The 25,909-nt window shown below is 59.7% G+C and overlaps 2 protein-coding genes across 3 annotated transcripts in view; one reads left to right on the forward strand and one right to left on the reverse strand.

The window, feature by feature from the left end:
• The window catches only part of LOC150041954 (maestro heat-like repeat-containing protein family member 1), a 27,851-nt gene extending 15,352 nt beyond the window's left edge, over positions 1-12,499 (reverse strand). Inside the window, exons 1-19 of the mRNA XM_090325172.1 lie at positions 12,317-12,499; positions 11,354-11,516; positions 10,935-11,027; positions 10,521-10,675; positions 10,127-10,267; positions 9,481-9,585; positions 8,523-8,601; positions 8,121-8,231; positions 6,116-6,189; positions 5,479-5,640; positions 5,298-5,342; positions 4,707-4,851; positions 4,205-4,248; positions 2,711-2,870; positions 2,430-2,482; positions 1,930-2,037; positions 1,615-1,731; positions 279-396; positions 1-143 (exon numbers count right to left, since the gene is read on the reverse strand). Of these exons, the coding sequence (XP_090181298.1) occupies positions 1-143; positions 279-396; positions 1,615-1,731; positions 1,930-2,037; positions 2,430-2,482; positions 2,711-2,870; positions 4,205-4,248; positions 4,707-4,851; positions 5,298-5,342; positions 5,479-5,640; positions 6,116-6,189; positions 8,121-8,231; positions 8,523-8,601; positions 9,481-9,585; positions 10,127-10,267; positions 10,521-10,675; positions 10,935-11,027; positions 11,354-11,516; positions 12,317-12,499 (2,199 nt within the window). The remainder of the gene's footprint in view (positions 144-278; positions 397-1,614; positions 1,732-1,929; positions 2,038-2,429; positions 2,483-2,710; positions 2,871-4,204; positions 4,249-4,706; positions 4,852-5,297; positions 5,343-5,478; positions 5,641-6,115; positions 6,190-8,120; positions 8,232-8,522; positions 8,602-9,480; positions 9,586-10,126; positions 10,268-10,520; positions 10,676-10,934; positions 11,028-11,353; positions 11,517-12,316) is intronic.
• A 6,172-nt stretch (positions 12,500-18,671) lies between these two features.
• Positions 18,672-24,817, forward strand: Fkbp4 (FKBP prolyl isomerase 4). Of its 2 annotated transcripts, none has more exons than XM_090325119.1 (10): positions 18,672-18,960; positions 19,923-20,067; positions 20,555-20,697; positions 21,379-21,499; positions 21,628-21,784; positions 22,672-22,762; positions 22,864-22,947; positions 23,029-23,214; positions 23,452-23,691; positions 24,233-24,817. In XM_090325119.1, the coding sequence occupies exons 1-10, from the start codon at positions 18,856-18,858 to the stop codon at positions 24,323-24,325; spliced, it is 1,365 nt and encodes a 454-aa protein (XP_090181245.1). In that variant the 5' UTR covers positions 18,672-18,855; the 3' UTR covers positions 24,326-24,817. The 2 variants fall into 2 exon arrangements, with proteins under 2 accessions (XP_090181245.1, XP_090181247.1); XM_090325121.1 differs by having other exon boundaries at positions 18,673-18,960; positions 24,236-24,817.
• The last annotated feature ends 1,092 nt before the right edge of the window (positions 24,818-25,909 follow it).

The raw sequence follows: 25,909 nt of genomic DNA on the forward strand, positions 1-25,909 counted from the left end.
TAAGGCCAGGATGTTGTCCAGGTGTTTGAAGACGGCGTCCGTGTTGTCCGAGATGATCTGGCCGTAGATGTAGTAGATGGTGCTGCACACCAGCCCCCACTCCTTCTGCCGCATCTCCTGGGGAAGGGTGAGGGCAAGGTGGCCTTCTCCCTGCTGGATGGGGAAGACCTCACGCGCAGAAAGCCTGCGTGCATGCGTGGCCGAGTGGTAGTGGTCGGCGCAGGCCCGCGACGGGAGGCGGGGCGCTGTGGGCCCCCGGGGAGGCCCGGCACCTTCACGAGTTTGAGGAATGGGCGAGGAGTTCTGATCCGTGAGCGCGGCGCCATACTCCTGCACTTCGTCCAGAACCACCTGCAGGTGCCTCAGTGACACGATGCTGAATGCCACCGCGATGCCCTGCAGCAGGTGAGGGCCCCCGAGAATTTAGGGGAGATAAGGGAAGGCACTTCCCTCCGCCCTGGGGGCTGGCATTGTTTGAGGTTCAGAAAGAGAACTTGAGCTGTTCCTAAGAAGGGACTTTTTTTTTTATTTTTGTCGGCTGTGGGCCTTGAACTCGAGGCCTGGGTGCTGTCTCTGAGCCCTTCAGCTCAAGGATTACGATCTACCTCTTGAGCCACATCTCCATTTCCAGTTTCCTTGTGGTTCATTGGAGATAAAGAGTCTCACAGACTTTCCCCCCCTGCCCCTGGCTGGCATTGAACAACAATCCTCAGCTTTCAGCCTCCTGAAGAGCTGGACGATAGGTGCGAGCCGCCAGCCCCTGGCTCGATGGAGAAGCAACACTTTAAAAGCACAGGAAATAGGGGCCACAAAAGAGGGACTGCCCAAGAGGATAAAGGAAATGTGCTGCTTCATTCTAATTAGATTGTGGACCAGAAAAAAGTCACCAGATAGTGGCCCCAGAACAATGTCCAGCTCCTGAATCTATAACTGATTTTGCTGACTTGAGGATTACTGCTTTGGGGATTTCTGGTTTCTCTGATGGCAGACAAGCCTTTATTTTTACATGGCTATATACTGATGCATTTGTAAATAAATAAGCACTGTGGGCACAACTTCCTGAAATAATTGAAAAAAGAAAATAAAAGCTGGGTGTCTGTGGCACACACCTGTCAGCCCAGCTACTGAGAAGGCTGAGATCTGAAGGTTGAGGTTCAAAGTCAGCCAGGCAGAAAAGTCTCTTTATCTCCATTTAACCACCAAAAAGCCAGACATGGAACTGTGGCTGAACTGTATAAAGCTCTAGCCTTGAGCATGAAAACTCAGAGACAGCAGTACCCTGGCCCTGAGTTCAAGACTTAGCTCAGGAACCAACAAACAAACAAAAAAGAGGGAAAAGAGAAAGAAAAAAAATATATATAGCAAAAACACATGGGAAAATGTGTAGTTTGAGGAAGTCTCCAGGAAGGGTATACAAAACTTCTCCTGGCTGTTTGCCTGTATCTGTGTGTGTCCGTGACTCTTGTACAAGTGTCAGGTTATATCAAGACATAAAGCCCGTTAGCCCTCTCACTTCATAGCGGCACAGAGAGGTTCAGCAGCTCGCGGGGGTCACAGGGCTGCAGAGGTCCCAATTGAAGATAAAGAATGAGCCCGAGGCAGCAATGTCCTTACCTCCCTCTCCAGCAGCTCCTGGTGGGAAGTGTTCAGAATGGACCACAGAATCCTCTTTACCAGCCGGGGGTTGTTGGTGGTACTCATGGTGTAGCCGAGGAATTGGTACAGGAAAGCCTGTGTGGCGGGAGGCAAGGCCAAGGCCAAGGTCACACAGGGCTTGGCGGGAGGTCAGGGCGGCCAGCTGGGAGAATGGCCCGGTGCTGCAGAGGTCAATCACCAGTTGCTTCTGGAGCTGGCGGGGTGGGTGACGAGGGCTCAAGCTGGAGGGAGGACAGAGTGTCCTGACAGGGAAATGCACAGACGCAGACACACCTTCTCCTCGTCATTGTCCACGAGAAAAGTTATCCTGCTCAGGACGCCCACCGTGAGCTGCTCCATCCAGCTGTCATTGCTGATGGCCACCAGAGACTGACTGGAAAACTGAGGAAGTGGAAGAGGAGGGGGAGGGGAGGGGGAGGGAGGGGGGAGGAGAGGAAAGGAGTGAGAAGTGGGGGTGGGGGCAGGGTTTGGGGGTTCCAGGAGCCCACTGGAAGAGGAACCTGAGGAGTGGGGCTCCTGAGAAGTGGAGGATGCTACAGGGCCATCTGTGGGTGAAGGTGACTTCTGGCTTGCAGGACCAGCTGCCTCCCCTCCCGCTGCCTCTGGACATAGGTGTCATGTGGGAAGGTGACAAGGCGTGTCCCCGGCTCTGTCTATGCTACTGGCCAGGCGTGGAGAGTGACAGAGAGGCTTGGATTGAGGGGGTCCGCAAGGGCCTGTGGTGTGGGGATCCCTGACCAAGGTCTACCGCAGGGCGTGTGGGGAGCACTCACCTGGAGTAGCCTGAGCTCCCACTTCCTCTGATTCAGGTTCTTCTCGCCGTAATCTGCAAACAAGGAGACCCATAGAAACTTCCAGGCCACAAGAAGAGGGAGCACCATGCAGTCCTGCAAAACTGCCCACTCTATCCAGGCCCTGATCCTCACCCCAAGAGATGAGAGCCGAGTGACAGCAAGGCTGGCCCCGGGCTGTGTGAGGTCCTCCCCTGCCCCTCCCCCCAGCAATCCCGGCAGACCCACGGGAGGATGCAGTTGTTCCCCCCCCCCCCCCGCACCATCCAGGATCTGCAGCATCTCTGGGATGGCCTTCTTCCACAGCTGGCCTACACAGGAGTTGATAACAGGGTGCAGGGAGGTGATGGGGTGCAGGGCGGATAAGAGCTTCAGGGACCTCACCCCAAACAACTTCTGTCTGTAGGGCTTCAGAGCAAACAACTGAGGAGGGAGAGGAGAACGGGAGGCAGAGGGAGAGGAGGGAAGGGAGAAGATTAGGAGAAATCTGTGGGATGGGGTCCTTGAACTTAGGCCCTCCTCCTCCTCCCGTCTCAGCTCTTGAACAGGGCCCCCAAAAGGTCCTCCAGCAGGGCCATGCTCTGCCCTGCCCACCCGGCCTGTCCTGCCCCCAGCCGGCCAGCCGAGCCCACGCCCCTGTCCTTCGAGCTACAGAGGTGAGCTGTGGTGGCCCCCTGCCCCTCACCAGTGCCAGGCACGCTGAGAACAGTGCTGCACTGGCCGCTGACACCAGTGAGAAGGCCTTGTGCAAGGTCGGCCCTTGTCAACAGAGAGGCTGTCTCTCCTTCCCAGGCTCTGGGCCTCACCACCAAGCTCCCCGCTTCCTCCCCCACGCTCACAGCTTGAAATGTTTCACCCACAACACTGCCATTTGGCTCTAGCTCCTCATTCCATACACAGGGAAACTCGTAGGTCAACACAGGAGGATTCCACTGTCTGTGCAGTGACCGGACTGCAGGGACAAGTGGGGGAGGGGTGGTTGATGGATAGTTGGAGAGATGGGTGGGTGGATGGATGGATGGGTGGGTGGGTGGATGAATGGATGGGTGGGTGGGTGGATGGATGGATGGATGGATAGTTAGATGGATGGATGAATAGGCAGATGGATGGATGGATGGGTGGGTGGGGTGGGTAGAGGGAGGTTAGATGGATGGATGAGTGAATGGTTAGATGGATGGATGGATGGATGGGGTGGGTGGATGGGTGGATGGATGAGTGAATGGGAAGATGGATGGATGGATGGATGGGTGGATGGATGGATGGATGGATGGATGGGGTGGCTGGATGAAGGAGTGGATGAATGGATGGATGGAAGGTTAGCTGGTTGGTTGGCTTCGCAAATGGGCAGATGGATGGATGGGTGGTTAGATGGGTGGATGGGTGGGTGGGTGGGGTGGGTGGAGGGAGGTTAGATGGATGGATGAGTGAATGGTTAGATGGATGGATGGATGGATGGATGGATGGGGTGGGTGGATGGGTGGATGGATGAGTGAATGGGAAGATGGATGGATGGATGGATGGATGGATGGATGGATGGATGGATGGATGGGGTGGCTGGATGAAGGAGTGGATGAATAGATGGATGGAAGGTTAGCTGGTTGGTTGGCTTTGCAAATGGGCAGATGGATGGATGGGTGGTTAGATGGGTGGATGGGTGGGTGGGTGGGTGGATGGATAGAAGGTTGGCTTGCTGGCTTGGTGAATGGACAGATGGATAGGTGGGTAGACGGGCAGATAGAAACATGGTGTCCACTTACCACAAGTTGGGTGAAGAGCGACTGTGGGGAGGTGACCTGGGTGGCTAGATTAAAGGGGAAAAGGAAGGAGCAGCCAGTTTGCCGGCAGCCCACCTTCACCGCATCAGACCAGAAGAAAAGACAAAATGGAAAACAGCAGCTATGTTGGGGGCTTGTGGCTTAAAAAGCCACACCTTTACACCTGCAGCTCAAATGCAGAGCCCCAAGCCACGTGCTGAGTACACCTGGGCCTGGAGGGTGGACTTCAGGGCGGTGCCTGTCTGCAGTCTCAACTCAGAGCTCAGCAGGAGGGCCTGAATCCCAGGCCTGCCGCGCTGCATCCTGAGATCTGGTCTTCAACAACCAGACACCATTTAAAAGCGACCATCAACAAGGAGGCGGTGTGCCCTGCTGGTACCTGAGTGGCCCTGGCCCCCGCGCTCAGCTCACCCCCACGCCCCTGCAGGGCCCCAGGGCCTCTGTGTGTGTGTGGGGGGGGTCTCCAGCTACTCCCAGCACTCACGTTTGCGGTGGAACCTGACGAGGTAGGGGAAATGGCCCAGGGCCGAGGACTGCAGGGCGATCTCTGTGGCCGCCTTGCTCAGGATCAGGAAGGCCTTGAGGTTGGTGGGGTGACACAAGAAGGTGACCAGCTTGGGTAAAGGTATCTGGCAGGGGACACGGCGGGCACCTCAGTGACAAGACCTCACCAGCCCCAGGCCTGAGCTCTCCAATCCCAAGACCTCCCGCAACCCAGCCTCCTCCTCCGTTCTCTCCCATCCTTCTGTCTCCTCCTCCCTCCCTTCCTCCCCCTCCCCATCCCCTGCTTTCCTTTTCTCCCTCTCTCTCTCCGTGCCTTGGAAACTGGGCTTGTGATAGGAACTGGGGGCTAAGGTCAGGAGCCAGGCCTGGGATGCAGGATCCTTCCAGGCCCCTGCGAGGTTGTGGCGAGCCTGACATCTGCTTCCCCCCACCCAGCACAGGAGCAGTGCAGCCAGAGGGCCACTTGCTCTGACTTTACAGCCGGAAGCTGGCTCAGGCTGCAGACCCACACCCAAAAGGACTGGGGGGCAGAGACCGAGCCCCTTCTCCCTTTGGCCCCAGCTGGCAGTACCATCTTCAGGATTCTCAAGCACAGCAGCTGCATGTCCTCTTCATGCTGGGTAGAGAAGGGACGATGAAGACCCCGGAAGCCCTGCCAGCCCACGGAGTCTGCCCCAGGCCCTCCCCTGCTCCCCTCATCCAGTCTGTGGACGCTGGAGTCCCGTCCCTTTCCCAGCAGCCCCCCCACTCACTGAGAAGTCCCACTGGCTGAGCCTGATGACGTAGGAGATGACGACGTTGCCCTGGGGCAGGAGCAGGTAGCCGTACTCGGCCAGGATCTCCACAAAGCCCAGCAGTGCCGTCCGCACCTGTGCCGTGCGGCAGGTCAGGGGGGCAGCTGGGGTGGGGTCCTCCTGTTCCAGTGAGGACACAGAACCGGAGCAGAACGCGGAGGTCACCCAGGACACCCCGCTCCTGACTCCACGCTTCAGGGTGACTCGCGTGGAAGCGGGCAGAGCAGACCACCAGGCACTCGCCCCACCTTCAAGTCCCAGCCCCTGTGTGGCGCCTCCACCCTCCTGGAGGCCACGAAGCCCTGTGTGTCCCCGAGATAGCAAAGTGGCAGGAGCCGGGGAGGAGGGAGACCCTGAGCTGCAAAGACAGCCTGCAGGACGGGGACAGCCCTAGACCTGGGGCTCAGAAACCTAAACCCAAGGACCAGCGACCCAGCTGATAAACGCGTGGGGGAGCTGAACGGTTTCTCGGGAGTACAAATGGCCAACAAATACGGCAGGGAAAGTGCAAATCAAACCACCTCTGCGGTGCACGCGGCCTGGCCCCTCGTCCCGTCCCGTCCCCACTCCTGGCCACACGAGGCATCGTGCCCACCTGCCCGCACTCCTCCTGGATCACCAGGATCACCGAATTCATCACCTCGTTCTTTAGCACCTCCGTCTGGACCACTAGGTTTTGAAAACAGGCAGGCAGCGGAGTGAGTGGATCCCGCCGTCTCCCTGGGGGAGAATTCTAGACACAGCCACAGTGGGGGTCCCTTCCCTGCGGGGCCCTTCCCCCGCCCCCTGCAGCTGGCCACACAGAACTTAGCCTTGACCTTGACTCGCCTCCCTCCTCTGACCTCCGCACTTTGGGGCTTTCCACTGGGTCTCTCAGGCAAAACCCATCCCAGCTAACCCAACCCAGCAACCAATCAATCAATGGACATATCTCTTGGTCTCTACATCCCAGCCACAACTGGCTATGTCTAGAATCATAGCCAAATTATAGAACCAGGGTTTTTTTTTTTTTTTTTTTGGCCCCTTTCTCTTTCTGGCCCCGCTCGCTCCGGCCCGGCTAGGCCCCCCTTTCTAGCTCAGGCCCCGCTCGCTCCGGCCCTGCTCGCTCCGGCCCACTCGCTCCGGCCCCGCTCGCTCCGGCCCGGCTAGGCCCCCTTTCTAGCTCAGGCCCCGCTCGCTCCAGCCCCGCTCGCTCCGGCCCGCTCGCTCTGGCCCAGCTTGCTTCTGCCTGGCTCGCTCCAGCTTGCTCTTGGCCCCGCTCGCTCTGGCCCGGCCAGCTGTCGCTTGCTCCTGGCTCTGCTCGCTCTGGCCCCTTCTCGCTCTGGCCCCGCTCGCTCTGGCTCGGCTCGCTCCCGCACGCTCAGGTCCTGCTCGCTCCGGCCCCGCTCGCTATGGCCAGCACTCTACTACTTTGGAGCACAGTTCTACTTCCGGTTTGGAGTGGTCCATTGGGGATAAGAGTTTTATGGGGACTTTTCTGCCCAGGCTGGCACTTTAACCGCTAGGCCAAACTCCCGGGCCCCAGAACCAGGGTTTTAACTCAAGGCCTTCTTGCTTGTTTAGCTGGTGCTCTACCACTCTACCCATGGCATTCAGGTGAGTGTGTGTGTGTGTGTGTGTGTGTGTGTGTGTGAGTGCTAGGGATTGAACTCAGGGCTTCACATTCTTGCTCAGCTCTTTCACTCAAGGCTTTACCGCTCGAGCCACAACTCCACCCTGGCTTGAACTCAGAGACTGGGTGCTGTCCCTGAGCTCTCCGCTCAGACATAGCACTCTATTACTTTTTTTTTTTTTTTTTTTTTGCCAGTCCTGGGACTTAGCTCAGGGCCTGAGCACTGTCCTTGGACTTTCTCAAGGCTAGAGCTCTACCACTTGAGCCTCAGCACCACTTCCGGCTTTTGTCTATGTATGTGGTACCAAGGAATCGAACCCGGGTCTTCGTGCATGCCAGGCAAGCACTTTAACCACTAGGCCACACTCCCGGCCAGCACTCTACTACTTTGGAGCACAGTTCTACTTCCGGTTTGGAGTGGTCCATTGGGGATAAGAGTTTTATGGGGACTTTTCTGCCCAGGCTGGCTTCAAATCGTGATCTTCAGACCTCAGCCTCCTGAGTAGCTAGGATTACAGGCCTGAGCAACTGGTGCCCGGCTCACCTCTGAATTTTTACTGGTTAATTGGAGATTAAGAGCCCCGTGGCCTTTTCTTACTCATGCTCTCTTCAAACCTTGACTCTCAAGATCTCAGCCTTTTACAGAGCTGGAATGACAGGAATGAGCCACCAGCAACTATTTCAGCCCCTATTTTTGCTGCTTATTTTGCAGATAGGGCCTTTTTGTTTGTTTTTGGTTTGGTTTTTTGGTTGGTCGTGAGCCAGCACACCCGGCAAGAGATAGGGTCTTCTAGGAGCTTTTCTGTCGCAGCTGGCTGTGAACTGCAACCCTCCCATCTCAGCCCCTGAGCAGCCAGGGTGACAGCTGTGTGCCCACAGCTCCTAACTCTAACCTTCTTTTCACCACTCTCATGTTCCATCTCCCGCGGGAAGAAGACAGAGGGAAAAAGGAGTCTCGGGCCTGGGGCCGGGCCCAGTTTCTGCTCACCCTCTCGAAACACCTTCTGGAAGACCTGGAGGGCGGACAGGGTCTTGGTGGAATCCTTGGACGCCATGGATTTCAGGAGCAGCACAACCACGTGCTTGCTGTACAGCTTGGCTGGCAGAAGGCCGAGAACACAAAGGCAGCTGAAGCCGGTGCTCAAGGCCAGCCCGGCAGGACACTGCAGGTGACTCCCACCTCCCACAGACCACCTGAAACCTGAAGTGGAGCGGTGGTTCAAGTGGTAGAGGGCAGGCCTTGAGCACAGCTCAAGTGCGCAGATCCCGAGTTAACGCCCCACAGCCGACAAAAAGAAAAATGCACTACGCGCGCGCACACACGCACGCACGCATGCACGCACGCACGCACGCACACACACACGCTGGGCCAGGGAAGCTGAGGACTCACTCAGGATGTAGAATCCCTGGAGAGCAAGGATGTGGCACTGCACAGAATGTACGCTTCTGCTGACCTCGGTCTCGCTCACCTGAGGGTACACCAAGTCCCTCAGACCCGAGGGGACTGTCCCCAGGTACACAGGGGAAACGGAGGCACGAGGCCAGGGAAAGGGTGCAGCGCTTGGCCACACACAACTGAGAACCGCTGTTACTGGACGTAGAGAGAGACAATGGATAACAAATCAATTCTGTAAGAGAAGTGCCCTTGCGGCCGGGAGCGGAGCCTGGCCTGCACGTCGCCCCGGGTTCAGTCCTCAGAACCACACACAGAGAAAGCCGGAAGGGGTGCTGGGCTCAAGTGGGAGCACTAGCTTTGAGCACAGAGAGGCTCAGGGACAGTGCCCAGGCCCTGGGATCAAGCCCCAGGACTGGCCAAAACAGAGAGGAAGGAGGGAGGGAGGGAGGGAGGGAGGGAGGGAGAGACATTCTGCAAATGACCTGCTCTCTCCTCCCTGCTCAGGACTGTAATAACCACAGCAGAGATTAGGAGAAACAGCAGGGTGCCCTCCTCTTCTTCCTCTCCCTCTCTTTCTCCCTCCCCTCTCTCCCCCTCCGTTCCTCCTTCCTCTCTCTCTCTCTCTCTCTCTCCCTTCTCTTTCTCTCCCCCCCACCTCTCTCTGGTGCCAATACTAGGACCCAGGCACTGCACTGTCCCTTAGCTTTTTGCTCAAGGCCCACGCTCTATCACTTGGGCCACATCCCCACTTCCAGCTTTTGTTGGCTAACCGGACATTAGAATCTCATGGGACTTTCTTGCCATGGCAGGCTTCAAACCTCCATCCCTGGATCTCAGCCTCCTGAGCAGCTAGGATGACGGCACCAGCTAGGGGTTTGTCTGCAGGAGTCGAGGACCTGCGGGGCTGGCTGGGGCGTCCCCGACCCGCTGCCTCCCCGGGTAAGCCATGTACATGCATCAACACGAGCAGCATGTTTGTGATGTTTTCCACCTGGGACTCCAGGTTGACGCCGCCGTAGCCGCTGTGCTCCAGGGCACCCAAGAGCTGGCAGAGGCACTGGGGGTGAGAGGACTGGAGTCAGGGCCAGGCACCCCCCCCACGCCTGCTCCTCCACCAAGCAGCAGGTTCAGGGTCTACCTCTTCACACCTGAGCCTGACCCTCTCTCCCTGCCCACTTAGTTTAGGCCACACGCATTTTTAGCATTGCAATACCAAACTAGATAAAGTATGGCGACCCAAAGCCAGGTGCCGGTGACTCAGGCTGAGATCTGAGGAGCGCGGTTCAAAGCCAGCCTGGGCAGGAAAGCTTGTATGACTCTCAACTCCAGGTGATGCTGTGGCTTAAGTGGTGGACCTAGCCTTGAGCAAAAAGGAGCTCTGGAGCTCAGGGACAGCACCCAGGCCCAGAGTTTGAACCCTAGGACTGGTAGAAGGGAGGGAGGGAGGGAGGGAGGGAGGGCAGGCAGGCTGGCTTCAGTCTGCTTTGGCCTGTAGGCCATCCCTCGCCATCCCAGCATTCCTCACTCCATGAGCGTGGTCTCCATGGGTGAAGCATCCCCCCTCCCCTCTCCCCCCCTCCCCTCCCCTCCACAGTCACCTGGGAAATATAGAAAGGTTCCAGCTGGACGGACGCCAAGGCCATCAGCCTGCGAATCAGCCAGTTCACCTGGTTCCGGAGTTTGGAGGGTGAGATGAGGAAGAAGAGGTGGCCCATTATTATCAGCGCTTGCTCGGTGACCTGTGCCACGGGAGACAGGGCGCGTGAGCCTGAGCTCTGGGGAGAAGGCTGGACAAGCCTGGATGCGACAGCCTTGCCTCAGCTGGCCCTTTATTCCCTGTGGACACAAGCACTGAGAGGCACAGAGGACTGAGGCTCAGTAAACCCGAGCAGCCTGACTAAGGGACGGATGCACAGCAGGAGTAACGGGGTGGTGTCTTCTGACAATGGAGAGGGAGCGCCCTGTCCCTCCGCCCCACCAGCCCCCCAGCACCTTTCCCCTGCTCTGCAGAGGCCAGCGGTTGAAGAGGACTCGCAGGGTGAGGTAGGCCCGGATGGACACAGCTTCCAGCGTGGTGTCCATGGCTTCGGCGTCCTCGGGGCCCAGGTCCAGCTGCTTGCGGGCATTGAGGGCCAGCCCGCTGAGCACTGGGGAAGGGGTTGCATGTGAATGCCACAGACACGACCCTTGAGCCCTGGCCCCATCGCTCTGGCGGGGGGTCTGTTTGCCCGCTCCCTCACCGCCCTTCCGTCCGGGCCACCCGGACTCAGGCAGGAAACGGGCCAGGCCGGGCAATGCCCACGATCCATCCTTGCCCCAAGCATGAGCCTCTCCAGCCATGTGCTGCACTCAGACACGCACAGCCGTGGCTGCACCCGCCCTGCCCGCCAGCCCGCGGAGCCTCACCCTGGCACAGGGCCAGCCGGTCCTTCTCGCTCAGTGCCACCCTCAGCAGGCCCAGGACGTGTTCCCACGTGGCCCCTATGTAGGCGGCTGCTCCTGAGGGGAGAGGTGGGAAACGTGCCCTCTGGCCAAGGGGGAAAGCGCCAGCTGAGGTCCAGCGCTCAGGCCCGGAGGTCAGGGTCCTGTGGTCACGGGTGCGCATGCGCCCACACACGTTTGATTTTTCTTCATAACTGAGTAGTGTGTAAGTATGTGTGAGTGAGTAGTATGGGTAGAGTAGCCGCTGCTGGACACTGGAACTGGCCATGGAAAAGCCAAGCCAGCCATTTCCCCCCCTGGGCCTGGTCTGTCACCTCGCCCTGCCGCCCTCGCCCAGCCCTCCATGCACCCTGGTAGGAGAGGGGAGGAGGGGTGAGCCGTACCCGGGCTGAGGTTCAGTTTTCCCACGGCCACCAGGAGGCTCCGGGGGGGCAGGCTGTACAGCGGAGACCTGTCCAGGAGCTTGATGATGACCGTGCCGGGGTAGTGGGAGCCCAGCGCCGTGAGGACCACCGTGCTGATTTCCTCCAGCTCCTCCCCCGGCGTCTGCAAAGACAGGGTCTCCAGAGACTCGCCCCTTTCCACAGGCCACTCCCAGTCTCTTCTATGGAGACAGAGGCAGCCGCCAGCCCCAGCCATCTGGGGAGGGAGGGGCAAGAGAGATGGGGAGGTCTTCGTGCTCTAGCATGTGTTGGGGGCGGGGTCTGCCGTTTCAAAGCACTGAACCCCGCCACAGCTCTGAGCAAGCCTCAGAAGGAGGAACAGAGCTTGGGGACACATGGCAACATACCCCCCCCCCCCCCGCAGCTAGAGGCATACATGGAAAGACACAAGGCACCAAGCAGGCAGAAGAAAGACAGCTCTTAGTAGGACGTCAAGGAACGTGACTGAGCCGGGGACCAGGGACAGCGGCCTGTCATCCCAGCCGCCGAGGGGGCTGAGATCTGAGGACTGCGGTTGGAAGCCAGCTTAGGGAGACAAATCGGAGAGAGTCCTACCTCCAAGAAGCAAAAGAAATGACCCTAAAGTGGCCAGCAGATGGCGCCAGTGCACTGCACTGGGCGGTGAGGTGATTGGCAGAGCCAGAGGCGGCTCAGTCACCCTGAAGACCGCCCTCCCTCTTTCCAAGCTCACTCCTTCCTCTCCGTTCACCCAGTCTGCTGGGGTCACGGGTTCTCCGTGGGTGTGGTGGTGCCTGGGATGGAGACCAGGGCTGCCTGCATGCCGGCAAGGCCAGTGCTCCTCCACCAGGCCACACTGCGGCCAGGGACTCCAGTAAAGTGCTCAGAACCTCTCTCCCCCGCCCCCTCCCCGCCCCGCCCCGGCCTGCAGGCACAGGTACCCACCACCTTCCGCAGGTAGTTGATGATGATGTCTGCCACCTTCTGGCACAGAGCGCTGGACATCTTGTTGTTTAAGATCCGGACGGCGAGCACCTTGAGGGACTCCAGGACCTCTCCTGGGGGCAGCTGTGGAAGAGACAGGGCCTCAGGGAGGGCTGAGGGGTGGGGCGAGCCATGACAGGGCATCCCAGGAGGTCATGGTAAAGCCAGGCCAGGGTCCCACCGGACTGCCTGGAGCCCAGCACGCCTGGCCCCGAGGCCGGCCGGCCAGCTCCCTGGGGGGGGGGCGCTGCCTGGGCTGCAGCCAGGCTGGCAGCTGGTGGGGTGCTCACCTGGCTGGACACTTGGAGAGCCTCCAGAATGTACTCCATGCTCTTTCCCCGGATGCTCCATTCCGGGCTCTGCACCACTTGCTCCACCATCACCACAGGCATCTCTGCCAACCACGAGGCGTCTCCCGCCTCTCTGGGGGAGGCAAAAATGGGCACAAATCACGCCTGCCATCCCAGCTACTCAGGAGGCTGAGATCTAAGGATCCAAGTTCAAAGCCAGCCCAGGGAAGGAAAGTCCCTGGACTTGTTTTGTCGTTGTTGTTGTTAGTTCTAGGCTCGAACTCAGGGTCTGGGCGCTGTCCCTGAGCTCTTTAGCTCAAGGCTAGCACTGTGCCACTTTGAGCCATAGCGCCACTTCTGGTTTTCTCATGGTTCCTTGGAGATCAGTCTCACAGGCGTGCCCGGGCTGGCTCTGAACCGCAGCCCTCAGATCTCAGCCCCTGGAACCTGGTTGGGTTTTTGCCAGTTCTGGGGCTTGAGCCCCACAGTTGGTGATCCCGAGCAGACTCACCTCCTCACAAGGCCCGACTCTCCGCAGTCACCCACACCAGTGGGCAGCAACAGCTGTGCTGGACAGTGCCCACGCCTGAGAGTCTTCCCAAGGGCATGGGCCAAGTGTGGAGAAACAATCCGGATTGTCTTGGCAACCTCCCCTGGAATGCTCAGCCTAGAACCAAGCCCACAGCTCCGGTTCTAAGGATCCTAGCAGCAGAATGGGGCTTGCCTCCTCCTAGAACTCAGCCTCATGCTAAGTCCCCCTGCCCCTGCCGTGTGGCACGGGGGACACTCAGGAATACAGGTGTCAAGGAATCACTTAACAAAAAAATGGCCTTAGCGCTGGTGGCTCACGCCTGTCATCCCAGCTACTCAGGAGGCAGAGATCTGAAGATGGTGGTTCGAAGCCAGCCCAGGCAGGAAAGATTGTGTGACTCTTACCTCTGATGAGCCACCAGAAAATCAGAAGTGGTGCTTTGACTCAGCGTGACAGAGCACTGGCCTTGACCATGCAGAAGCTCAGGGACAGCATCCAGGCCCTGAGTTCAAGCCCTAGGACTGGCAACAAAGAAAAGAAAACACATTTAGCAAGTTTCATTTAGCAAAATACACCGCCCCCCCCAAAGGAAAGCTTTCATGGCACAAACAAAAGCTTTAAGTCAAGCCCTCTCCAATTTTTCACTTTGTTTCCCGTCCTGGGTTTTGAACTCAGGGTCTGGGCACTGTCCCTGGGCCCCTTGGTGGTCAAGGCTTCTGGTTTTTTCTGCCTATTTTATTGGAGATAAAAGTCTCACAAACTTTCCCACCGGGGATAGCTTGGAACAACAATTCTCATCTCTCAGCTTCCTGAGTAGCTAGTATTACAGGCATGAGCCATTAGCATCTGGCCCTCTCCAATTCTTATGGTATTAGTTTATAGTGCCTCAGTTCTAAAAAATAATTTTCATTTTACCAGTACCAGGATTTGAACTCAGGGCCCCACACTTGTTCAGCTTACTTGTTCAACTGGCCCTTTACCACCTAGACCACTTCTCCAGCTTGGCTTTTTTTCTGGTTAATTACAGATGGAGTCGTATAGACTGTTCTACTTGGACTGATTTGAACCAGAATTCTGTATCTCAGCCTCCTGCACAACTAGCATTACAAGTATAAGCCACCAACGCCCTACAATAGATGGACCAAATTCCAGGAACTCACCTGGACATGAGTGAGACCCTATCTCAAAAACACTTCACATTGGGGGCTGGGAGTTTGGCCTAGTGGTAGAGTGCTCGCCTAGCATGCATGAAGACCCGGGTTCGATTCCTCGGTACCACATACATAGAAAAAAGCCAGAAATGGTGCTGAGGCTCTAACCTTGTGAAAAAAAATCAAAGGACAGTGCTCAGGCCCTGAGCTCAGGCCCACAACTAGCAAAAACAAAAACAAACAACAACAACAAAAAAACACTTCACACACACAAGACTGGGGGTAAGGCTCAAGCATTAGAGGGCCAGACAAGGAAACACACTAAGGGAGCATGAAGCCTTGAGTTAAAACTCCAGTATCAGCAATAGAAGAAGTGGGGGAGGAGAACAGATTTAGTTTAGCCACTAATATCACATGCTAGAGTTTTGTTTTTTTTTTTCCAGTCCTGGGGCTTGAACTCAGGGCCTGAGCACTGTCCTTGGTCTTTCTCAAGGCTAGAGCTCTACCACTTGAGCCTCAGCACCACTTCCGGCTTTTTTCTATGTATGTGGTACCGAGGAATCGAACCCGGGTCTTCATGCATGCTAGGCAAGCACTTTAACCACTAGGCCAAACTCCCGGCCTACATGCTAGAGTTTTAAAATCCTGCCTTGAGAAAAACTGGAAGAGGTTTTAATTCTCTAATCCTCGGGGTACAGAATGAGCGCCACAGCTCCCCCCCTGGAGCCCAAGTCATGGACTGCTGTGCCCTGGCTAAAAGCTTCCCCGGGAAAGCTTGACTGAAATACCTCATCTCAAGACTATACTTTCAGGGGTCATTTCTATAGTGTGAAATACCTCATCTCCTACAAAACCCAACGCATATCATCATAGGCTGGAGGCATGACTCAAGTGGTAGAGCACCTGCCCAGCAAGGCATGAGGTCAAAAGAGTGAAGGAAAACAAAAACCCAGCCAGGGACCAAGAAATCATAATCCTGGCTACTCAAGAGGCCTGGAGTTCAAGTCACAGCAAGAGAAAAACAAAAAAAGCAGAAAATAAAATAAAATAAAAAGGCTGGGGGGGCTGGGAGTTTGGCCTAGTGGTGGAGTGCTGGCCTAGCATGCACGAAGACCGGGGTTCGATTCCTCGGTACCACATACATCGAAAAAAAAGCCAAAAGTGGTGCTGTGGCTCAGGTGGTAGAGCTCTAGTCTTGAGAAAACCCAAGGACAGTGCTCAGGCCCTGAGTCCAAGCGCAAGACTAGCCAAAAAAAAAAAAAAAAAAGGCTGGAAGAATGGAGGTGTGGCTTGGGAGGAAGCACCTACTGTGAGACAGAGGTCAACAGCTGCAGAGGGCCCTCTGCTTGGTCTTCCCATGGCCCCGATGTGTGGGACTCTGCCTGGGGAGTGGGGATATTGTAACCTATGCTGTGCCTGAAATGGATTGGCCCTATGCAAATAAGGTGTAGAAAAACGGACCAATCAGAGAATACCTGCTGGGCCATGCTGCGGACTTAGCAGGGACCTAGCAGGTATAGAGACAGGACTTTTTAAACAATCTTGCATTTTCCAGAATCAGTGTCCTGAGTTCGAGCTGCAGGACTGGCAAACTAACGAAAAGAGAAAGAAATAAAAGGACTGGCCGTGCTTGGGCAAAAATGTGGAGTAACTGGAACATCCTCACTCTTTGCCATGCCTTTGGGAAGTTGGCTGCACACCCCAGTGAAAACCTATGACCTAAACTGAGTCTGTTGCCTCACATTTGTAATCCCAGCAACTCAGGAGGCAGAGACGGGAGGACGATGAGAGCCACAGGGAAGCGTGGCTCCACGTAAGACCACATCTCAAAATAAAATAATTTAAAACGTAAACCACAGCCGGGAGCGTGGCCCAGTGGTAGAGTGCTTGCCTAGCATGCACAAAGACCCGGGTTTGATTCCTCAGTACCACCTACAGAGAGAGCTGGCAGTGGTGCTGTGGCAAGGACAATGCTCAGGCCCTGAGTTCAAACCCCACAACTGGCAAAAAAAAAAGTAAACCAGCAAGAGAAGCCAGTGGCTCACGCCTGAAGTTCAGGCATGCTGAACTCAGGAAGCTGAGATCTGAGGATTGTGGTTCAAAGCCAGCTTAGGCAGGGAAGTCCGTGAGACTTGTATCTCCAACGAACCACCAGAAAACCAGCAGTGGAGCTGTGGCTTAGAGCCTTAGGAATCGAACCCAGGGCTTCATGCATGCTAGGCAAGCACTCTCTACCAGAAGCCTCTCTAATCATCTTAAAGGAAACAGCTAAAGAAAGACTCAGGAGACACCCCCACAGCCCAGCCACTTAACTCCCATCCCCTTCCAGCCACAAAGCGCGGAGGACTGCAGCATGCCTTGGCATTTTAACTGCACCCCCTTTTCTTGGCCCCTGCTCTCAGTTCTCCCCCGCCAGCCTCAGGCCAAGGTCCGCCAGCTGGAGAGACTGCGGCAGGTGTCCCCCAAAGTGTAGCCTTCCCAGGAGTTAGGTCTTGCCCCAGGCCTTCATGGGGTCTCTGGGCTGGGCCCATTGGAGTGACACCTCTGCAAAACCAAGGGGTTCCCAGCTCCATCCCTGGGAACCTCCTCAATATCTCCACTCAGTTAAACAGGGACACCAAACCAATCCCCTCCAAATATTCTGGGGTCACAGGGCCTGCTGTGGGCAGGTACATGGAGTCATGGGGCCCAGTGTGGACAGACACACTCGGGGTCACGGGGCATGGACGGACACCCTTGGGGGCACGGGGCGTGGAAGGACACCCTTGGGGTCACGGGGGGTGGACAGACACCCTCGGGGTCACAGGGTGTGCATGGACACTCTGGGGGTCACGGGGTGTGCATGGACACCCTCGGGGTCAGGGAGTATGGACAGACACCCTGGGGGTCACGGGGCATGGACGGGCACCCTCGGGGTCACGGGGTGTGGACGGACACCCTGGGGGTCACGGGGCGTGGACGGACACCCTCGGGGTCACGGGGCGTGGACGGACACCCTGGGGGTCACGGGGCGTGGGCGGGCACCTGGGGGTCACGGGGCGTGGGCGGGCACCCTCGGGGTCACGGGGCGTGGACGGACACCCTCGGGGTCAGGGGGCGTGGACGGACACTCTCGGGGTCACGGGGCGTGGACGGACACCCTGGGGGTCACGGGGCGTGGGCGGGCACCTGGGGGTCACGGGGCGTGGGCGGGCACCCTCGGGGTCACGGGGCGTGGACGGACACCCTCGGGGTCAGGGGGCGTGGACGGACACTCTCGGGGTCACGGGGCGTGGACGGACACCCTGGGGGTCACGGGGCGTGGACGGACACCCTGGGGGTCACGGGGCGTGGACGGGCACCCTGGGAGTCAGGGGGCGTGGACGGACACCCTGGGGGTCACGGGGCGTGGACAGGCACCCTCGGGGTCACGGGGCGTGGGCGGACACCCTGGGGGTCACGGGGCGTGGGCGGGCACCTGGGGGTCACGGGGCGTGGGCGGGCACCCTCGGGGTCACGGGGCGTGGACGGACACCCTGGGGGGTCACGGGGCGTGGGCGGGCACCCTGGGAGTCACGGGGCGTGGGCGGGCACCCTCGGGGTCACGGGGCGTGGGCGGGCACCCTCGGGGTCACGGGGCGTGGACGGACACCCTGGGGGTCACGGGGCGTGGACGGACACTTTCGGGGTCAGGGGGCGTGGACGGACACCCTCGGGGTCACGGGGCGTGGACGGACACCCTGGGAGTCAGGGGGCGTGGGCGGGCACCCTCGGGGTCACGGGGCGTGGGCGGGCACCCTCGGGGTCACGGGGCGTGGGCGGGCACCCTCGGGGTCACGGGGCGTGGACGGGCACCCTGGGGGTCACGGGGCGTGGGCGGGCACCCTGGGGGTCACGGGGCGTGGGCACCCTGGGGGTGCCAGGCCTGGCTGGCCCTCAGCCCTCCCGGGCCTGCATTCGCCCCGGGCCCGCGACCCCGGTCCGCGAGCCGTGCCTGGGGCTCCCGAAGGGTCTGCGGCTCGCGAGCGGGGCCGGGGCGGGGGCGCGGGGGGCAGGATGGGGGCGCGGGGGCGCCGGCGGGCCGGGCCGGGCGGCGGGAGAGGAGAACCAGCGTCTTCTTCTTCTTCTTTTTCCTTTCTTTTCCTTCCTTTTCTCTCCTGACGTTCCCAGCGCCGGCCCGGTCGGTCAGGAGCCCAAACCGGCAGAGCGGCCGCCGTCTCTAGAAAGTTCTCCGGCCCCGCCCCTCGCCCCGCCCTCCCCGCGGCGCCGACCAATCGCGGCCGCGCTCGCCCCTCGTCCCGCCCCTGGCCCCGCCCCGCCGCCCGCCGCCCGCCGGCGCGGGCCGCAGAGCTGCGCCAGCCCCGGAGCGCGCGGACCGACGCGGGCGCCGCGCTGCCCCTCGGTCCCCCGCGCCGTCCTCGGTCCCTCCCGCCGTCCTCGGTCCTCCCGCCGCCCTCGGCGCCGCGTCCGCCCGCCCTCCGCCCTCCCCGCCGGGCCCGCCGCGCGCTTCCCGCCTCCCGCAGCCAACGGCGCCCGCGCCGAGCGGCGATGACCGCCGAGGAGATGAAGGCGGCGGACGGCGGGGCGCAGGCGGCGCCGCTGCCCCTCGAGGGGGTGGACATCAGCCCCAAGCAGGACGGGGGCGTGCTGAAGGTGAGGCCCGGGGCGGGGCGGAGCGGCGCCCGCCCGCGAGGCGCGGCCCGGGGCCCGGGCGGGGCGCCGCGCACGGGGCCGACCCCGAGCCCTGGCTCCCGGCTCCCGCGGCCCCGGGCGGCGGCCCCGGGCGCCTCGGCCCCGGCCCTGGAGCGCCCCCGACCCCCGTCCCCGCCTCAGGAGCCGGCGCGCCCGGCCGGGCCGGGGGGCTCGGGCCCGCGCGCGGAGCCCCGGCGAGGTCACCGGGGCGGAGCGGGGCATGCCGGGACCTGTAGTCCCCGGGTTGGGGTGCCGGGGAGGCCGGGGTCGGCGCGGCCCGGGACCCGCGTGTGCGCTCGCTCGGCCCCATTGTTCCCGTGTGGCCCACGTGTTGGTGCGGGGGGCCGGGCACGTGGGGCCCCGGTCATCCCGGCGCCCCACGTGTGTTGGGGGGGGTCCTGGCTTCGGCAGGGAGTCCACACACACACACAGAGACGGGGGGCCGGCTTTGCAGGGCCGGGAGCACGTGGGGGGAGCCCCCCCTCCCTCTCCCCAGGCTGACATTGCTTGGGGAAAAAGCGCACTTGGGAAAGGTCGTCCCTTTCTCTCCTCCCGCACCCCAGTCCTCCCAGGGAGTACCTGGGAGATGGCTGTGGGGTCCTGCCGGTGTGGGCCCCCCCCCCAGCTCCTCCGCCTAACGGATCGGGGCCCCCGGGCCACGCCACCGGCCTAATTTAGGGAGCCATGAGTTCTCAGCGCTGCAGAGAAACTTAAGAGCCCCTGTGCAGCGCTTTCTGGGTTTGGTCTTGCCACAAGGCCAGGAGGTGAGGGTTGTTTGCCATGGCTGTTTGGTGGTAAAGACAACCTCACCTGAGGTGGGGAGGTTCTCTAATGGAGCCTCGTGTGGTGGGGGTACTGGGCCCCTCTTCTCTCGGGCCTGCAGGTAGCTCTGGGAGTCACTCTTCTCTCCCCTCCCACCGCAGGTCGTCACGAGAGAGGGTACGGGCACAGACACACCCATGATAGGGGACCGGGTCTTTGTTCACTATACTGGATGGCTTCTAGATGGCACCAAGTTTGACTCCAGTCTGGACCGCAAGGACAAGTTCTCCTTTGGCCTGGGAAAAGGTAGGCAGAGCTGCTGGCGGGCTGACACGCTAGGCCTGAGAAATTCCTGTGCCTCCTCCCCCCAAGCTTGAGCCTCCGGTCCCAGCTTTAGGCTGAGGCAGGTCCAGGAGCTCACGACGAATCTGGACGACATAGGCTGTCTCCTCTCAGAAAGTAAATGACTAGTGACCAGAACCAAGCTGGAAGAGCGACTGGCCACCGTCCATGGTGTATTCTGTGACCACAAGCTCTCGGTGGACTGTCATCCTTCTTGGCTCTTTTTTTTTTTTTTCCTGTGCTGGTTCTGGGGATTGAATTTGGGGTCTTGCACCCCTCTCTTCTGCTCACTGCTAGCGCTCTACCACTTGAGCCTCACCACTACTTAACAGCTTTTTGCCAGTTGGAGATAAGAGTCCACTAGTAGCTGGGATTGCATGGGAGAGCCACGGGTGCCAGGGAGCAGCCTCCTGACCCCTGCTCAGAGTGTCCTGTCCGCCTCTTCCTGCAGGGGAAGTCATCAAGGCCTGGGATATTGCTGTGGCAACCATGAAGGTGGGGGAGGTGTGCCAGATCACCTGCAAGCCAGAGTATGCCTATGGCTCTGCAGGCAGCCCTCCCAAGATCCCTCCCAACGCCACGCTGGTGTTTGAGGTGAGTGTCAGCGTGCCAGGCAAGGGGCCAAGCCTTATCTCAGCCCTGGCCTGGCTGCCCTCCAGCCCTTCCGGCTTCTTAGAGACAATGTAGCCAAGGCTGAGGGCTTGGCCCCAGGAGGAGAGGTGGGGAGAGCAGCAGTCTCTGCTGCTCCAGAGGCCAGGAATGGTGGCCCCAGGTTGGAATTAGGGCCCACAGAGCCTTCCAAGACTCAGCTTGGGGCGTTCTCACAGGGCAGAGTCCAGAGGGTGCCACGAAACAGTGGAGGCCTCGTGCCTGCAATCCTGCCTGCTCAGGAGGCAAGATTTGAGGGTGGGCAGGAGAGTCCACGGGAGTCTTACCTCCATAGAGTGCTGGCCTCGAGTGAAAGAACGAACAGCTGGTTCCCACTCAGGCCCCAGGACCGACCGACCGACACACACACACACGCACACACACACACACACACACACACACACACACACACACGCACACAGAACGGGTGTGCTGGGCCTGGGGTTCGGGGGGGTCACAGGTCCAGGCTGTGAAGTGCACAAGCCCTGCAGCAGGTCATTGACAGCGCCCAGGGTGGCATCTGGACGGCCTCTTCTGTCCCCAGGGGGCGCTGGCCCTGGGTCCCCACTCCACACCCCGGGGAGCCAGGGCCCAGGAAGGAGGTGCTCTTGTCTGTCTGGCCTGTAGGTGGAGTTGTTTGAGTTCAAGGGAGAGGACTTGTCGGAAGAGGAGGATGGGGGCATCATTCGCCGAATCCGGGTCCGCGGGGAGGGCTACGCCAGGCCCAATGAGGGCGCCATCGTGGAGGGTGAGGCCCGGGAGGGGCCCCTCAGGGTGGCTTTGGGCTTGGGCCTGTCCTGGCACGTGGTGTTCCCGCTGCGTGGAGTCGGGGTGTGCTCGTTGGGTGCCGGCCGCTCACTGCCCCTCTTCCCCCAGTCGCACTGGAAGGGTTCCACGAGCACCGGCTGTTTGACCAACGAGAGGTCCGCTTCGAGATCGGGGACGGGGAGAGCCTGGACCTGCCCTGCGGGCTGGAGAGGGTCATTCAGCGCATGGAGAAAGGGGAGCGCTCGGTCGTGTACCTCAAGCCCAGGTGAGCCGTGGGCCTGGAGCAGGCAGGGGAGCCTGTGTCCAGGGTGGGCAGGGGCCTGTCTTGCCTGCCTTATAGCCGGAGCGGCCCTGGGGCCTGCATTCCTGGGCTGGGACCCCAGTTTGTCTTTGTCCCTCCTTTGCTGACTCCCAGATTCCGAGGGATTTTCCTTAGTCATTTTTATTTCTATTATTTTGGGGGTATGTGCCAGTACGGGGTTTTAACTCAGGCCCTGGGGTGCTCTACCACTTGAGCTGCAGTTCCATTTCCAGTGTTTTGGTAGTTTCTTGGAAATAAAAAAGAAAAGCAAGGGAAGTGGTGAGGTGAAGAGTTCAGAGACTGTGCCCCGGTCCAGAGTCCAAGCCTCATGACCGACCCCCCCTCCCCCAAAATAAAACACAGAAAGAGGAAAAAAGCAGGGTGAACTGAGACTGGCTTTGTGGTAGAGTGCTTGTCTAGCAGGCATGAAGCCCTGAGTTTGATTCCTCGATACCACGGACACACACAAGGCCAAAAGTAGCGCCGCGGCTCAAGTGGTAGAGCTCTGGTGTTGAGCTCTGGGTACTGTTCAGGAACAGTACCCAGCCGACTTGAGATCTTGATTGTAAGATTCCCACCTTTCGAGGACTCGGCTGGGGTTACAGTGAGCCTACGTGCCTCGACTCCCAGGGTTTTCATCTCCCGGGCCCTGGGTCACTCACTGACCCACCACGGTGGGCAGGAGTGGGGCAGGGTCTCCCACGGCCGAGCTGATGTCCTGGGGCTATCTACTGTGTGCCGAGATCAGGGGAGGATTTGTGGGCCTGGAAGTGTCTGGTCTCAGGAGAGGGCAGGAAGCCTTGGTCAGCCTCCAGGGTGACCCACGCCTTTTGCCGGTGGTGTCCCTCCAGCTACGGTTTTGGCAGTGCTGGGAAGGAAAAGTTCCAAATCCCGCCCCAGGCTGAGCTCATTTATGAACTCCATCTCAAGAATTTCGAGAAGGTGAGTCTCTTCGGGCTCTCCCTTTCCCTGGAAACCGGCTCCAACCCACTGGTGGCCCCGAGAACACTGACCGCTCTGTCCCTCCCTCGGGGGAATGGCAGGCCAAGGAGTCCTGGGAGATGAGCTCCGAGGAGAAGCTAGAGCAGAGCGCCATAGCCAAGGAGCGAGGCACTGCGTACTTCAAGGTAGGCAGCCGCCCTTGTCCACCTGGCAGGCGGGGCGAGCGGGGGCCTGGGGCCGAGCCCTGAGCCTGCCTCCCATCCTAGGACGGCAAGTACAAGCAGGCCCTCCTGCAGTACAAGAAGATCGTGTCCTGGCTGGAGTACGAGTCCAGCTTTTCCAGCGAGGAGCTGCAGAAAGCCTCTCCTCTGCGTCTGGCCTCGCACCTCAACCTGGCCATGTGTCACCTGAAACTGCAGGCCTTCCCGGCTGCCATCGAGAGCTGTAACAAGGTGGGGGCTGAATGGAGGGCTGGAACTCAGGGTTGGTGCTGTCTCCACCTCGGTTTCTAGCTTTGTGCTGCCTGCTTGCGCTAGCTTCAACCGTGAACCCCAGGTCTCAGTGTCCTGAGTAGCTCGGGTTACCCCAGAGTCTTCCACTGAGGGCCCAGTGTGAGGCCCCTGTGCCCGCTGAGAGGCTTGCTGGGGGGGCTGTGTGGTCTAAGGTCTTGCTGGGTTCTCGCCCCTTAGGCCCTGGAGCTGGACAGCCAAAACGAGAAGGGTCTCTTCCGCCGAGGGGAGGCCCACTTGGCCGTCAACGACTTTGACCTGGCACGGGCCGACTTCCAGAAGGTTCTGCAGTTCTACCCCAGCAACAAGGCGGCCAAGACCCAGCTGGCTGTGTGCCAGCAGCGGATCCGCAAGCAGCTGGCCCGGGAGAAGAGGCTCTACGCCAACATGTTCGAGAGGTTGGCGGAGGAGGAGCTCAAGGTGAGGGCCCCTGGCACCTGTGCCTGTCCGTGCCAGGCCTCGCTCTTCCTAGAGCAGAGGGAGGAGCACGGGTTCCTGGTGCCTGGGCAGGCGGTGGCACGTGTGTGCCCATACACGTGGGCATTTGTGTGTGCACACAAGTGATGTGCTTATGTGCTCAAGTGCACAGAAGGCCACCTGGAGGCTTGCCCGTGCTGTGTCACGCACGGGCACTGCAGCCACGGCACAACCAAGACAGCAGGTTCCTCCACTTTCTGTTCCAACGTGTCTGCTGTCGTCTGGCTGGTCCTGGGGCTTGAACTCCAGCCTGGCCGTTTCCCTGAGTCTTTTCACTCGAGGCTGCAGCTCTACCACTGGAGCCACAGCTCCACTTGTGCCTGGCCTTCCACGGCTGGCTTTGAGTCAGTGATCCTCAGATCGCAGCCTCCTGAGTGGCCAGGATAGCGCGTGGGAGTCAGTAGCCTGGCCGCGTCTAGAATCGCCGTGCCCTGTTGGAAGGGAGGTGGGCTTCCTTCTTAGGGACCCCGTCCTGTGTCCTTAGCAGGACAAGACAGAGGTGGCTTCGGGAGATCATCCCACCGAGGCGGAGATGAAGGAGAACGGGAGCCAGTCCCAGATGGAGACAGAAGCGTAGCCCCACCTTGCCCCGCAAACACGGAAGACTTTTGAGTGAATTTAGACCTTTATTTTTCTATCTGGTTGGATGGTTGGCTTTGGGGGTGGGGGGTAGTTCAGAGGGTGTCCTGCCCCCCATCCCCTCCTTACAGGCGAGCGCGTGTCCACACACACACTAGTCAGAATGCTAATTTATTCTGCTTCCTGTTCGGTCCTTGTTTCAGAGGGGAGGGGAGAGAGGGCAGGGGTGGGAGGTGCTGTGCAGCAGGGTAGAGAGGGAGAGCCCTGGGCAGGGTGCTAGGGTTGTGCCCGTTGCCTCTTCCCCTCCCTACCCAGAGTGGCCCGCTGTCTTGTGGAGCTGGGGTGAAGGCCTGCCCCCATTCCCCTGTCTCCCCTCCTGTCCGCATCCCATCTCTGCCAGGTTGTGCCCTGCCCTCTCGGCCTCTGTCCCTGCTGAAGGCCCAGGTGCCACTCAAGTCCTGTGCTTGAACAATAAAGAGGATACACAAAACAGTGTCCACAGCCTGCTTCAGACTGGGGGGGGAGGGAGGGCAGCGCTGGCCCGCAGTGTCGTGTGAGGAGCGCTCAGGGTGACAGTCCCAGCCGCCACCATCCCCAGGCAAAGCCAGGACCGCCTCGCTCCCAGGGTGGTGTGGCTTCCTCAAGACTCCCAAGACAAAGGTGACAGTGGTGAGACAGCTGCCACGGAAGCCTTGTCTTGTGCCAAGAGCCCCAGTGAGCTTGGCTGTGCAGCCATCCCGCAAAGGAGGCGTGGATCGACCCCCACACAGGTGGGTCGGGTGGAAGGCCTGCCTGACGGTCCCCGCCAGTCCAGGCTGCTGCTTTCCTTGTGCAAAAACCTCAGCTAAGATCTCCTGGATGTTTCTGTGGGGTCCCAGGGTGGAGCCAGGGCTCCTGCACAAGGCAAGATGGAAAGGGAAGATTCCCGCCAAGGTGTGAACTCTGCTCTGGGCCCTGCTCCCTTTCCCCACGCACAAATCTTATGCAAGGGAGGGGCTCAAGTGAGACGGGACGGCATGCAGCTGCAGAGAAACAGCAGCAAGCTCTAGGTGTACCACACCCCTCCTCAGCATCGCTCCCAGCCCCTGCCCTGCTCTCCTGTGAAGAGCCTGCCACATCCCGACACCCCTCCAGCGCGTGCAGCCGCAGCACCGGGCCCTGCTCTGCACTGCCCAAACACCGCGTGCTGAGTGAGGACAGGGCAGCTGCTAAGTGCTTCGGCGAGGTGGTTGCTGGGAAATGGCTTGTGGTAGAACGCCCTGCTCTCCCAGGATGGATTCGCCTTGTTCCCACTACCGGATGAGGGCTGTGGTGGGTTCAGCCGGGTATGGTAGTGCATGCATCTTAATCCCAGCACTCACGAGGGACAGGGAACGGAACGGGTCATTAAATTAGTACCTATCGGCATAGGTGTCGGGATGCATTTAGGGGTTCTCATCCCTCATCCTCCCTGCTCTAAGTGGCCGTGAGAACTGCCCATCCTCTGTTTTGGGCCCTGGTTTGAATAACGCCGTTACCCCTTCTCCCCCCAGAGTTTTGAAGGTCCTGGACAAGACAGCCGGGGTGGGGCCACCTGATCTGC

This window comes from Megascapheus bottae, chromosome 37 (assembly GCF_031878675.1).
Source record: "Megascapheus bottae isolate mThoBot1 chromosome 37, mThoBot2.hap1, whole genome shotgun sequence".
Classification (NCBI taxonomy): Eukaryota; Metazoa; Chordata; class Mammalia; order Rodentia; family Geomyidae; genus Megascapheus; species Megascapheus bottae.